The sequence below is a fragment of the Ruditapes philippinarum genome, unplaced genomic scaffold (genome assembly GCF_026571515.1).
Source record: "Ruditapes philippinarum isolate M1 unplaced genomic scaffold, ASM2657151v2 ctg288_1_1_1_1, whole genome shotgun sequence".
Lineage (NCBI taxonomy): Eukaryota > Metazoa > Mollusca > Bivalvia > Venerida > Veneridae > Ruditapes > Ruditapes philippinarum.
Genome location: NW_026860775.1, coordinates 57,507 through 70,238, shown reverse-complemented (window position 1 = coordinate 70,238; position 12,732 = coordinate 57,507). Strand labels below are relative to the sequence as shown.

Sequence of the window (12,732 nt, the reverse complement as noted above, 5' to 3'; positions counted from 1 at the left end):
GAGTGAAACAAGTGTTGAATTGTTAGACAGAACTTGAGGGTTTGCAATTGAGCTAAAGGGGAAAAAGAAAAGAAACTAATTAACAAAATATTAAGAGTTTAAGAAATGAGAAAGAAATCAGAATTTTAAAATAACTTTAGATGTAATAATTTATTAATAACAAAATTTAAATGAATTAATTTTCATAATCACAAGTATACATCATTAAAAAAAGTATATATCATGTAATAATCTAGTAATAACAAAATTTAAATGAATATATTTTCTTTATCATAAGCCTATATCATTACACCTGAATGTTTTATAATTAGATCTATATAAAGTTGATTTTTTTAATATTTTGTGAGCTGAGCAAGGAATGCAATTTTTATAGTTTAGTGGTTTTCTGTTTTTACACTGAGTAACTTAAGCGGTTTAATATTGCTACAATATGTGTAATAGACCCTTTCATTTAAGCGATAACAGTCAGGGAAGAGTTACTTCCCTTACCGGATGTGACGTAAATGGGGGATAAAACTATGCAGGCCGCATAGAATGTTAGCTTATTGAAAAGTTAAATACGTAAATACTGATCGTTCAATTATGATTCTACCATGTAAAACTTACGCATGCATACATAAATTCAATATCAAGACAATAGAAAAAAATACAAAAACAAAGATTGAGATTAATTCTCGCTATGGAGTGAAACAGCGAAATTTCTAAGTGAATAAATTTATTAGATCTAGATTTGCTCTAATGCCAGGATAAGAAGCTAGTAACTAAATCAAATTTTTATATTTTATAAACACCCATACACACTGAAATTGCCTATTATAAATTTAAATGGTCATTTTCTAGTTTTCTGTGATATTTTCAGTCATTTAGTAAATTCCGGCATATTTGTGATAAGATTGCCAATGTCTTTAAATGATTGTTTTCTAAGCTTTAATAGAACAATAACAGAATGCATTCTGCCAATACTTACTGATTCTTTTTCATTATGCCGTATAAAAAATATTTCAAAGAACCAGTGAAGGATATAATTTTATAAATATTCCGGAAAGATGGAAAACCATCTGGCAATGACTTTTATAATTTTAGATTCGCACCAGAAGATATTAAGATAATTTTGATATTAAAAATCTATTCTTATGATTATAAAAATAGACACCTTTTCCCAGTTACTTATTTCATAGATAAAAAGATGTGTATATATATAAGCGCCACTGGGCCGTAACATATTAATTAACAGGGTGCATATGTTGTATATACAAGAGGCACTTAATTGGCTGTGATATCATAAATCACCAGGGTGCATTTTTTAGAGTTATAACATTACATCAGATTACGTCACTTTTGTTAGTTGTCAAAATATTTATGGTCCGAATTTTGTTATGGATCATCCTAGGGACTTTATTGGTCATGCCTTACTGATTTGATACTCGATCCAGAGTCCTACTACCAACTGGCACAGTCAAAATTACGTAAAATTATAATTCAGTTAATAACGAATTTCTGTGAACGTGTTTCACAACTTGTTTTTTTTTTCTTTTTTTTTTTAATATTTGATAAGCCGAGTATGAATTAAAAAATATCCAGATGAAAATATTACTTTACCAGCTTAAATATATTGGTGTGATGTACGATTTTTTGAGAGTGCATTTTTGCAGACACAAATAGTATACAGTCAAGTACATTCAAAAGAATTTTACTTTTTATGCCTTTACATTTTATTTTTTTTTGAAATTACATAGATTTATGTTGTTGTTTTTTTTGTCTTAGTAATGCTTAAATCAAAATGATTTTTTATAAGTTACCAGTATCTTGCAATTAATTATTACGCAGCCGTGTTTCGAAACTACAGAATCCTTACATTTTTGAAACTCAAAATATCTTTTGGGTATTGTATATTAGCAGAGACATAGATACATTAATTAGCAAGTTAGTACGATTTAACCGCCTGGTAAAATTTTCATTATTAAGAATCTAACGAAAATGGTAATCATGATCAGTTACCCAGCAATATGGTCTATTATTAAAACAAATCGTTAATCTTATTATAGTAAACATTTTTATTCATTTCACCATCCTTTTTATATAATATCTTATTCAATTACACAAAATTTTGGCAATTTCAATTTAATCGTATCGGCATTGTCCACCGTATCCCCCAATGACGTCATCCAAGGGCGACAACTTGAATACAGTCTTAAATGAAAGGGTCTATAACCCCCTGAATTGTATTGATTTTAGAATAATCTTAAACTTTATTTCATTTTAAAGTTTGTTGCTGAATTCTTACAGTTATTAGAACTGTGACATTTTTTTCAAGGGGAATAACTTATACTGTATATTTTATCAAGTAAATCATGGATATTTGTTCTTGTTCCTTTGGTTTTAGGTATTTTACTTTTTGTTCTAGTTAAAAAATACATCATTATTGAAATTTAATGAGATAACTGGCAATAAAGTATGCAGGGATATTACAAAATATTCACTTTACCGGACCACACAAAATGATAAAAAAATGTTTATTTAATGAAATACAAATGTATCTGGCAAACCTTTCGGTTATTAAGTATTTATTTTATGCTTTTCAGTGGATTACTGATTTATCCGTGAAAATTATATTTGATAATTTCACAGTGAAAATTATCAAAATATAATTTCACTTTTTTCAATGACGAAACTACTTTTTTAAGATTTTCCCCATGTTGTACCTCAATTTTATTTTTACTGACAATTCTGACAATGTCAGGCTGTTAAAAGAAATAGCAAAGCTGAAATAGATAAATAACTTAAATGTCAAAAGTAACACAGAGAGAAAACTTACTTCTATTCCTTCAAATTCCAATCACCAAATTTCGACTCTAAATTTTTTTTTTTTCGTTTTTACAGTCTGAAAAATACATTCCTTCCCCATGCAAAACTGCTCTTGATGACATTTGGGCATATTAAAGTATCCTACAAGCAATAACTGCCGTATGCTTTATGAAAAATTGAAAAGCATTGACAGCCATCACTCGTAAAATAAGTAAAATAACCCAGCGTTCCTTCAGCAAGCTTCCAAGTTTTCCGTTTTCCTAGCTCCTTTTCTGAAAGTTTTCACTTCTGTCAACACTTATTTTTTGTCTGTTACAATCCTCAAATAAGTTTTCTTTCTTTTAAAAAGGTGTATGACTAACAAATCCAAATTATATCCTTCTGAATCTTACACAATTATTTTCCTCCCATGAAATACACAACTTTAAAAAATGGCTGCCGTTTACATTTTAGAAAGCCAGGTCTAATATAAATTCGCAGTAAGTAACAGAAATTTGGATGGATGGTTGGAATTTTCTCCTGCAAGAATTTTTTGTCTTTATTATTAAAACAAGCGATCATTCATATTTTTTTTAATAAAATGAATACATATCACCGTCATTTAACCTTGATTGGCGGACTTCTTTTTCAGCTCAAGACTTCTTGTTTTAAATGAGAAATTCCGTCTAAATGGGGCTCTCAATGGGGGAAACAGATTTTAATATTAACGTTAAAATTATGGAAATTTCGTTTTAACTTGTTTTTAAGCATAAAATAAAAAGAAAATTTGTCTGTTTGTTGTGTAAGATGTAATTGTATTTCATCTCGTGAACTTTAAAAACAGTATTCTCACTCGTGGCTACGCCACTCGTGAGAATACTGTTTTTAAAGCTCACTCGATGAAATAAAATTTCATCTTACACACAAACAAACAAATATCCTCTATATAATCTTGTTATATTAAGCAATGTATTAACAAAACTTTTTTATCTTTTATTATTAAGATACTTTAGTATATAGCTACACATTATGTTAATGTATATTGTACATTGCATCATACAATTTTGGCATGGTAAGGTTTATTGTTCCCAAAATTTTAATGTAAGAAAATACGGAGAACATTAATTTGGGAATTATTAACAAAATTGTAATTATTACATTTGATTTTCTGTGTTGCTTTAGATATATAGAGAATAACATGCGACTGTCTTTTGATATCAATTTCATCAGGCAAGGCTGATATGGGCTAGAAAGGGGCGAGCCTTGCCGACCATAGCAGTTGCATGATAAATGATAAAAACTATCAATATTTTGTTTCAATTAGTTATATTGATTTCTCAACTATATTTCATATTTTGATATTAATTAAAGTTTGTTGAATTTGTTGACTAAACTTGTGTGGGCTGACGTTAGATCAGTGTTAGAATAATTATAGGAATTTCATTATCAAGACACCAATATCAGCTAGCAAACACTTGTATAAGAGTGTCTCGAAAATAGACATAAGATGTCAAAATGAAATATTTTATTAATACATACATAATTATTCTAAATATATTTTGTCACCAATTTAGTATACAGACACATTAGCCTACAAATCAGTGCAGTAAGACCAGGCTCTATACTGCTGTCTGACTATCTTTAACGGACAGTTCCAAAAATAGATACTTGTAAAGCTCATTTGAGCCATGTCATGACAAAACCAACATAATTGGTTTGCGACCAGCATGGATCCAGACCAGCCTGCGCATCCGCGCAGTCTGATCAGGATCCATGCTGTTCGCTATCAGTTTCTTTACTTGTTATAGGGTTTTTAAGTGAACAGCATGGATCCTGATCAGACTGTGCGGATGCGCAGGCTGGTCTGGATCCATGCTGGTCGCAAACCCATTATGTTGGTTTTGTCTTGACGCGGCTCATTTAATAAATGTTAAGGTTTAATATTATTATAAGTTGTTGTTACTTTTATGATTACAGCAAATGAAGGAAGAGTTTCGTCAACAAGAAGAAGTTATCAAAGCTTTAGAGAAACAATCAGAAAAATACAAGGCTGATGGTAAAGACGAGGCAGCTAGTAGACTAGATTATCAACTACAGATGACTAAGGTAAAACTTACATACAGTCCAACCTCAATTATTTGAATTGCCGGGGACTGAACATTTTCTTTGAATAATCAATGGGTTCGAATAGTTGAAATCTGATCATAGTGATAAACTAATGATAAGTGTGAAATCCTTTTATAGTTGTTTTATCAGAACCAAAATTTTACTTTGAGAGGGTTGACCACAAAACTGCAGTAACTTATATGAAATGGAGAAAGGCTTACAACAGTTTGGCAATCAACCCTAAGACGGACTGGACTGTCTTGTATCATGATTTTGTGTATTTATATATTTCTTTACAGAGACATCTTGGAGATCTAACGGTGAAATTTCAGAAGTTTCAGCGTCCGGCTGACTTTGAGCCGAAACAGAGTCACGTTAAACGTGAGCTTGACGGTATACTAGAGAGAATATACTTGCTGGAGATACACGGGGACGATCTGGACCAGTTACAGGACAAACATGATCATTGTATGGTACGTGGCGTAAAATATTGATATCGTATTTAATGATACCCACGTGGAGTAAAATATTGATATCGTATTTAATGATACCCACATGGAGTAAAATATTGATATCGTATTTAATGATACCCACATGGAGTAAAATATTGATATCATATTTAATGATACCCACGTGGAGTAAAATATTGATATCGTATTTAATGATACCCACTTCGGTAAAAATGGTCAACCACTTCGGTAAAAACTATCTGGTTTATTCTGGCATTTCAAGATTGTAATACATTTAAAATACAAAAATCCTTAAATCAAAGTTTTAAGGATTTCTCAAATATTTTACCTCTACCTATGTACAGTATCTGCATATTTATTTTGCCAAGTAAAGGTGTTTAGTTAAATGTTTTTGTGTTTTGCGGGAAATTCCATAGTTTAAACAAGAATCTAGAATTCCCTCAAACTCATTGTGTTGTTTTGAGTGTGGGTCCTTATTATTTACTGCCTAAACTTACAACATGTACTTTCATTTTAAATTTCTGTAAAAATAACTATGGACATTTCCAAATTCAAAGCAGTTCAAGTTAGCAAATTAATGATTTGTCAAGGTTAATGTTTTTTTGTTAAATTTCAGAAATTCTACACAATAATGAGTGAGTTAAAGTCGGAGGTAGAGTATGTGATAAAGACAGGTCGACATATTGTAGAGAAAAGACAAGTTGACTTCCCAGATAAACTCAATAAACAACTGGATGCTTTAAAACAACAGTTTAATGTCATTGGTGCTCAGGTATATAGTTTTTATCTTTATAATATTAAATGTTTGTAACGTCAATTTTCATTGGATAATTGTGAGATTAATATTATTTATATGCTTGGTTTCTGTAAATTCATGAATTAATTTTCATTTCTCCCCAAATAAAAGACTGTGCACAAACTTGCTGTCTGATCATGGTCTGCACTGTGCGCTACTCAGTCAGTACATATTTGGAAATTTTCCCTATAAAGATTTAAACTGTGATGTGCTCAGCTCAAAACTGGTACCAAAAGAATCATTAGGAATGATTTTGTTAGTTTTAAATTAATTTTAATCCTTAACTTGGTGGGGCACTGAAAGCGAATTATGCTTTGCCTTTAGTATAGAATCATGTCCATGCATGGTCTGACCAGGTTCTATTCTGTTTCGCTGACAGAAAAAAAATCCCTAAATATGATAATGGACTGCCCCAAACATGGAATCTGAATTAGCCCATTCAGCAGATTAAGGGTTAAGGTTTCTTTCGAAAGTAACTAATGCATGGCTGCTAGTATAGAGCCATGCAAGGTCTGACCAGTTTCAGTACTGTTTTGCTGACAGACTTCAAATGGACAGCTCCAAACATGAAATCTGGATTAACCCATTCAGTAGGTTAAGGGTTAACGTCTACTTTGTTTTGATTTTCTTTAGGTGACCGAGGGTAAGACTAAGATTGAAAAAGCTTTAAAACTGAACAAGAAGTTACGTAAAGAGTCGTCTGCTGTTCATGATTTTATTAATCGTAGTAACCAGGAGCTTGATATACGAGAGAAATCAGTGACGCCCTCTAGTGTCAATAAAGAAATTGCTTTTGCCAAGGTGTGTAAAATATAAAATACTATTTTGTTTTGTTAATTCATCTGTATATCTATTTATTTGTGTGTTCCAATTGACAGTTAGAAAATAGGCATTGTACATTTAAGTTAATACAGAATTATTTTTATTCAAATTTGCATAACTGATGTTTTCCATTTCATTTAATTAAGTTACAACCAACATAATTATTATGGTCTTAGACTTAGATATTTGCTGAAGATATTTTGATGGGGCACAATTCTCAGTCTTCTCTAGTTATGAAAAACAGAATTCAAGTATTTTGTTATTTTGCATGCACCTGTCCCAATTGCTAACATTTGTCTGTGAGAGATTAACAGGAATTGACAGTAATTTTATTTAATGATCACTACTTTGAATTTAAAATGATAAGCTTTCAAAGATTATACTATATATTAAGATAATATATGATTGTTACTTTATATAAATATTGTGTTGCTAGGCAACACACGAGGAGATGATTCGTCGCCAGTCACTGATCAGTTCCATGAAAGATTTGATACATCATCTAGCAGAGCAGACAGAGGAAGGGGTTGTCATGGAAACAAAAACCAACTATGAGAATCTTGTTAGTCAGTGGAACCAGCTGTCGGAGAGACTGACAGCCTGGATAACTAAATTACAGGTAATTATTTAAATTTTACCTGTATATGTTTACATTATGTTTTATATATAAACTGTAAAATTCCTGCAGCAGACGCACATAGACTAAAGGAAGACAATGGAGCAGGTAAGTAAAAAAATTGTGAATTTAATTAAATTCTGTTATCAATTTACGTTTTTGCAGTTGATAATATGTATGTTTTACATTTGAATACGTGGATTGTTTTGTGCATATCAATACAGATTCCTGATGCTGTGAGGAAAATTTTAAAGTCAAGGGAAATAAATCAGACAGATGATGTTATTACTTAATACAAGCTGGACAGAGTAACCTCTCATTTTTGGATTGATATTAAACTTATTTATTAAGATATTTGAGCCGCGTCACGACAAAACCAACATAATGGTTTTGCGACCAGCATGGATCCAGACCAGCCTGCGCATCCGCGCAGTCTGATCAGGATCCATGCTGTTCACTATCAGTTTCTCTACTTGTTATAAGGTCTGTAAGCGAACAGCATGGATCCTGATCAGACTGCGCGGATGCGCAGGCTGGTCTGGATCCATGCTGGTCGCAAACGCACTATGTTTGTTTTGTCGTGACTCGGCTCAAATATAGCGTTAATTTATTTGTTTTCAGTCAGAAGAGAGTAATGTAGATGAAGATTTCCAGAATTTTCAGATGTTATTAATGAAGTTAAAGGATTGGTTAACTCAGACCGAGGCTGTTCTACATACCCACGATACCCTGTTACCAAAGCAACAAGCTGCTGATTACTGGACTGGTAAACTTCAGGTTAGACCTCCTTTCTATAATTTCATGTCACATAGAGTATGTTTTAAATTTGACAATCCTCCACATTAAGGAGCACTTAAGTTCACAATCCTGCACATTGAGTAGTGCATGAGCTTACTATCCTTCACTTAAGCTCATTATCCTTCACAGTGAGTTTTGCTTAAGCTCACTATCCTTCACATTGACTTTGGCTTAGGCTCACTATCCTTCACATTCAGTTTTGCTTAAGCTCACTATCCTTCACATTGAGTAGTGCTTAAGGTCACTATCCTTCACATTGAGTTTGGCTTAAGCTCATTATCCTTCACATTGACTTTGGCTTCAGCTCACTATCCTTCACATTGAGTTTTAAGCTCACCATTCTTGACCTCAAGTAAGTAGAGATTTTTTTTGAAAATAATGTCCTTTCAATTTGCACAAACTGTTCATCATTATGAAGGAAAATTTCTAAATATTTATATGCTTGGGTAGATTCAGTTCTGGACAGCATGGTAAAGCTTAGATAAGGACAAAGATGATATAATTACCATTTATCAGACAAAATAAAATTGAGTATACTGTGTACATAACTTCGAATTTTTCATAAAATAATTATGATATAATATTGATACAGATGTTACAGAGTGACTGTGTAGAGAAGGCAACTGACGTAGATGAGGTGAGAGAATCGGCCGTACATGTGATGAGTCAGAGTAACCGATACACCAGTATGGTTGAACCAGAACTCACCTACCTCAACCAGAGGTGGGCCGAGCTTATACAAAGAATAAAGGTATGTAAATCTTATACAAAATGACATAAGGATGACATTAATGCAGTTTGATTTATTAATCAAGCAGCGTTATACAAATAAAATAATTGTTTGTTTCACAAAACTTGATTATATATTCATTCACCTGTATTCCAAACAATGAGATATTTTTGAAGCTTAAAAATAATGAAATCAATTTAATATTTTAAAGATTTTCTTTAACTATGTGAACAAATGAGTTATGTTATTGGGCTTGCAATGCTGGCATCACATTCATACAATTTTGAATTTAATTATGAAGAAAAAATGAAATATATATATAGATTTCCTTCCTTGAAAAAATATGTTAAGGTAGTTGATAAAAAGGTTGTTGGCAGTAACTAAATGTCATTTTGTACTTAAATAATTTATACAGAGGTATGTTTTTAGAAGCACAAGGCTGATAAGTTCACATATGATGTAATTTGTATGTTTGTCATTGACTGATGCATTAGATAAGTAAAGAATTGGCAAACTTGTCTTGTTTTAGGATAAACTTGCTAACCAACCATCAGATGATGCTGACAGTATAGTTGTTCACTCACCTAAAGAAATAGAGCACACAGAGGTCAAAGTTGAGGTTGCCAAAACAACTGTTACCAAGACAACAGTATCCCAGGTGATGACCTCGATGGCCCCTGTGTTATCAACAGACGACATTGAAGGGTCGGCGACAAAGTTTCATACACTATATGATACAGCACAGGAAATGATCGAGGCTTATCAGAGAGATATAGTTTGTCATGGTAACCTGCAACATAAAGACGGCATAGGAGACCTGCAGGATAATGCTAAGGTATGAAATGTTCCAAAACTTGCATCATAAAGAGGTAGACCATTTGATATTTTGTATATTCTGTGTTGATGTCTTGATAATCTGTGTGAACTGTATTTTATATGATAATTGTCACAGTTCAGAACTGTTTACTATGTAGGGGAGATTATGTGTAAGTGCCTGGATAGTTAGTCAGTAGAGTTGCAGAACGATATTCCAATGGTCCCGGGTTTGAGTCCCGGTCAGGATGCACATTTTTCTCACCCTGTCATATAATACATTTTTATGTTATTTACTTTTGAAGCAATTTAAAATGAAATGCATGAAATGTTTATCATTTTTATGTTGAAATTTACAATGTACTGGGACATGTAAATTTTTGTGATAAATCCAGAGAAATAAATCAAGATTATGACATCATGTTTTTCAGAAATTGGACACCAATTTACAGAGAATGAATGAGAATGTAGAGAGATTGATATACCAAGGTGACTCGTTGTCAAGGCAACTAGAAGATGAAGATCCCTCTGAGAGTTTACGTATACAAGCCGAGGTAGAAACACTCAAGGTATGGAATGATGAAGAACTGTTTTCTTCCTTATTTGAATATTTTATATTGAATTAGGACTATAAGGTTTGATTGAAATAGAAGTTGTTATTCAAAGTTATGTTTTACAACTTTAACTAGTTCAATGGAACTTAAAATTCTCAAAGCATTATGTTTTATTTTGTTCCCCAAGTCATATAAAATCTTTAACAAATCTTTTCGTGTATTGAAAGTAAGATTTGCTTATAATTTCTTGTTAAATACTTTTGGGTATGTAGGTATCAATAATTTTGATTCACCTGAAATATTGACTGCTGTGGGACAAGGTTAAAGTTTCTTATAACAGACAGGGTAGACTAAAAAATTTCAGGCATTTTCTCAAGATTTCTGACATTTTCTCAAGATATCAGACATTTTCTCAAGATTTCAGACATTTTCTCAAGATTTCAGACATTTTCTCAAGCTCACCACCGTATTTATGAAGTTTTACCTACCTTCTCTCTAATTTTGTAACATTTATAACTTTACATATCTATAATCTTATTGTATAACAAATCTATTTTCTCTAATATATATCAGGATTCCTGGGAGACGTTAAAATCTGACTCAGAGAAGAAAAGGAAAACGTTGGTGATAATTGTCCCGGAGTGGATCAAGTTCAAGCAGACGGCAAAAGATTTAGAGATGAATCTCGATGCCATGGATGCCAACATCAAGGTGGCCAACATAAATCGAGAAATACACAAGGTGTGTTACCTATATAGGAACTTGTTTGACATCATAAAGTTTAGTCGGTATAAATGCAAATGGAAAATTTTTGTCAACCTTAGCTGATAATTTTATTATCCTTTAAAGAAAAGGATTCTCCTGAAAAACATTATTGCCTTATTTCTAATTTCTTTGTAATAGATGGAGAAATTTGTGCATTTTCAAAAAAGAAATTTTGGACTGAGAATTTTTTAAGCAGGTTGTTTGAACATTTAACATTGAACATTCTGTTGTTTGGAAAACATTATCATATGAAATTCTGAATTATCTAGAGGTAAATATATGTGCTATAATAATATAATTATCCTAAACAAACAGAACATATCAAATTACCCATTATTAATTTGTTTATAAAACTAGATATAATTGAAAAAAATATATTTATTCATTAAAATAAATAATGCAACAGATAGGAGTTATTATAAGAAATAATATTTTTCCCTTTATTTTCCAAATTCTGTATTCAGGAGGTATGTATGAAAATTAAGAATTCATTGTTACCATGGTGATATAGTTTGTGATATTGTTATAGTTACAGTTTATAGTTTGCATCTTTGTTTACTAGCACTATTTTATGGTTTAATTACACAATGGTTTTAGTTGTTCTCTTTCTCATAAAATGTTTCTTGATAGAAAGTAAGGGAGATAACTCATGAATGTTAATGAAAATAGTCATTTGTAGTTTAAATAAAACATGAATCTTGGTATATTTGTATGTCATGTTGCAGTGACCTAAGGTTAAGTGTTTATCTTGTTGCAGGAATCAATGGTTAACTTTACATCATGTCACAGTGATTTGAGGTTATGTGTTTATTATATTGCAATGATATAAGGTTAACTATATTATACATGATGTTAAAGTCATCTAAGATTAACTGTTTATCATGTTAACATGATCTAAGGTTAACTGATTATCATGTTAAAGTGATCTGAGGTTAAGTGTTTATCATGTTAAAGTGATCTAAGGTTAACTGTTTATCATGTTAAAGTGATCTAAGGTTAACTGTTTATAATGTTAAAGTGATCTAAGGTTAACTGTTTATCATGTTAAAGTGATCTAAGGTTAACTGTTTATCATGTTAAAGTGATCTAAGGTTAACTTTTTATCATGTTAAAGTGATCTGAGGCTAAGTGTTTATCATGTTAAAGTGATCTGAGGCTAAGTGTTTATCATGTTAAAGTGATCTAAGGTTAACTTTTTATCATGTTAAAGTGATCTGAGGTTAAGTGTTTATCATGTTAAAGTGATCTGAGGTTAAGTGTGTATTATTTTGAAGTGATCTGAGGTTAAGTGTTTATCATGTTAAAGTGATCTGAGGTTAAGTGTGTATTATTTTGAAGTGACCAATGGTAACTCTTTATCTTGTTGCAATCATCAGATTTAAAGTCTGTAAGATTGTGAGGTTAACAGTAAATATTTAAGTGTTTTGAAACAATTGATATTTTGGAATTCAGGAGACATTAAAATGGTAGTGATGCTA

At 31.5% G+C, this 12,732-nt stretch overlaps 1 protein-coding gene across 1 annotated transcript in view; it reads left to right on the top strand.

The window, feature by feature from the left end:
- LOC132713337 (dystrophin-like) overlaps nt 1-12,732 on the top strand; it is a gene marked incomplete at its 3' end in the record, with an annotated part of 157,509 nt that overhangs the window by 93,468 nt on the left and 51,309 nt on the right. Inside the window, 10 exon segments of the mRNA XM_060695887.1 lie at nt 4,762-4,890; nt 5,190-5,363; nt 5,977-6,132; nt 6,790-6,957; nt 7,415-7,597; nt 8,216-8,371; nt 8,985-9,143; nt 9,652-9,957; nt 10,367-10,504; nt 11,063-11,230. Of these exon segments, the coding sequence (XP_060551870.1) occupies nt 4,762-4,890; nt 5,190-5,363; nt 5,977-6,132; nt 6,790-6,957; nt 7,415-7,597; nt 8,216-8,371; nt 8,985-9,143; nt 9,652-9,957; nt 10,367-10,504; nt 11,063-11,230 (1,737 nt within the window).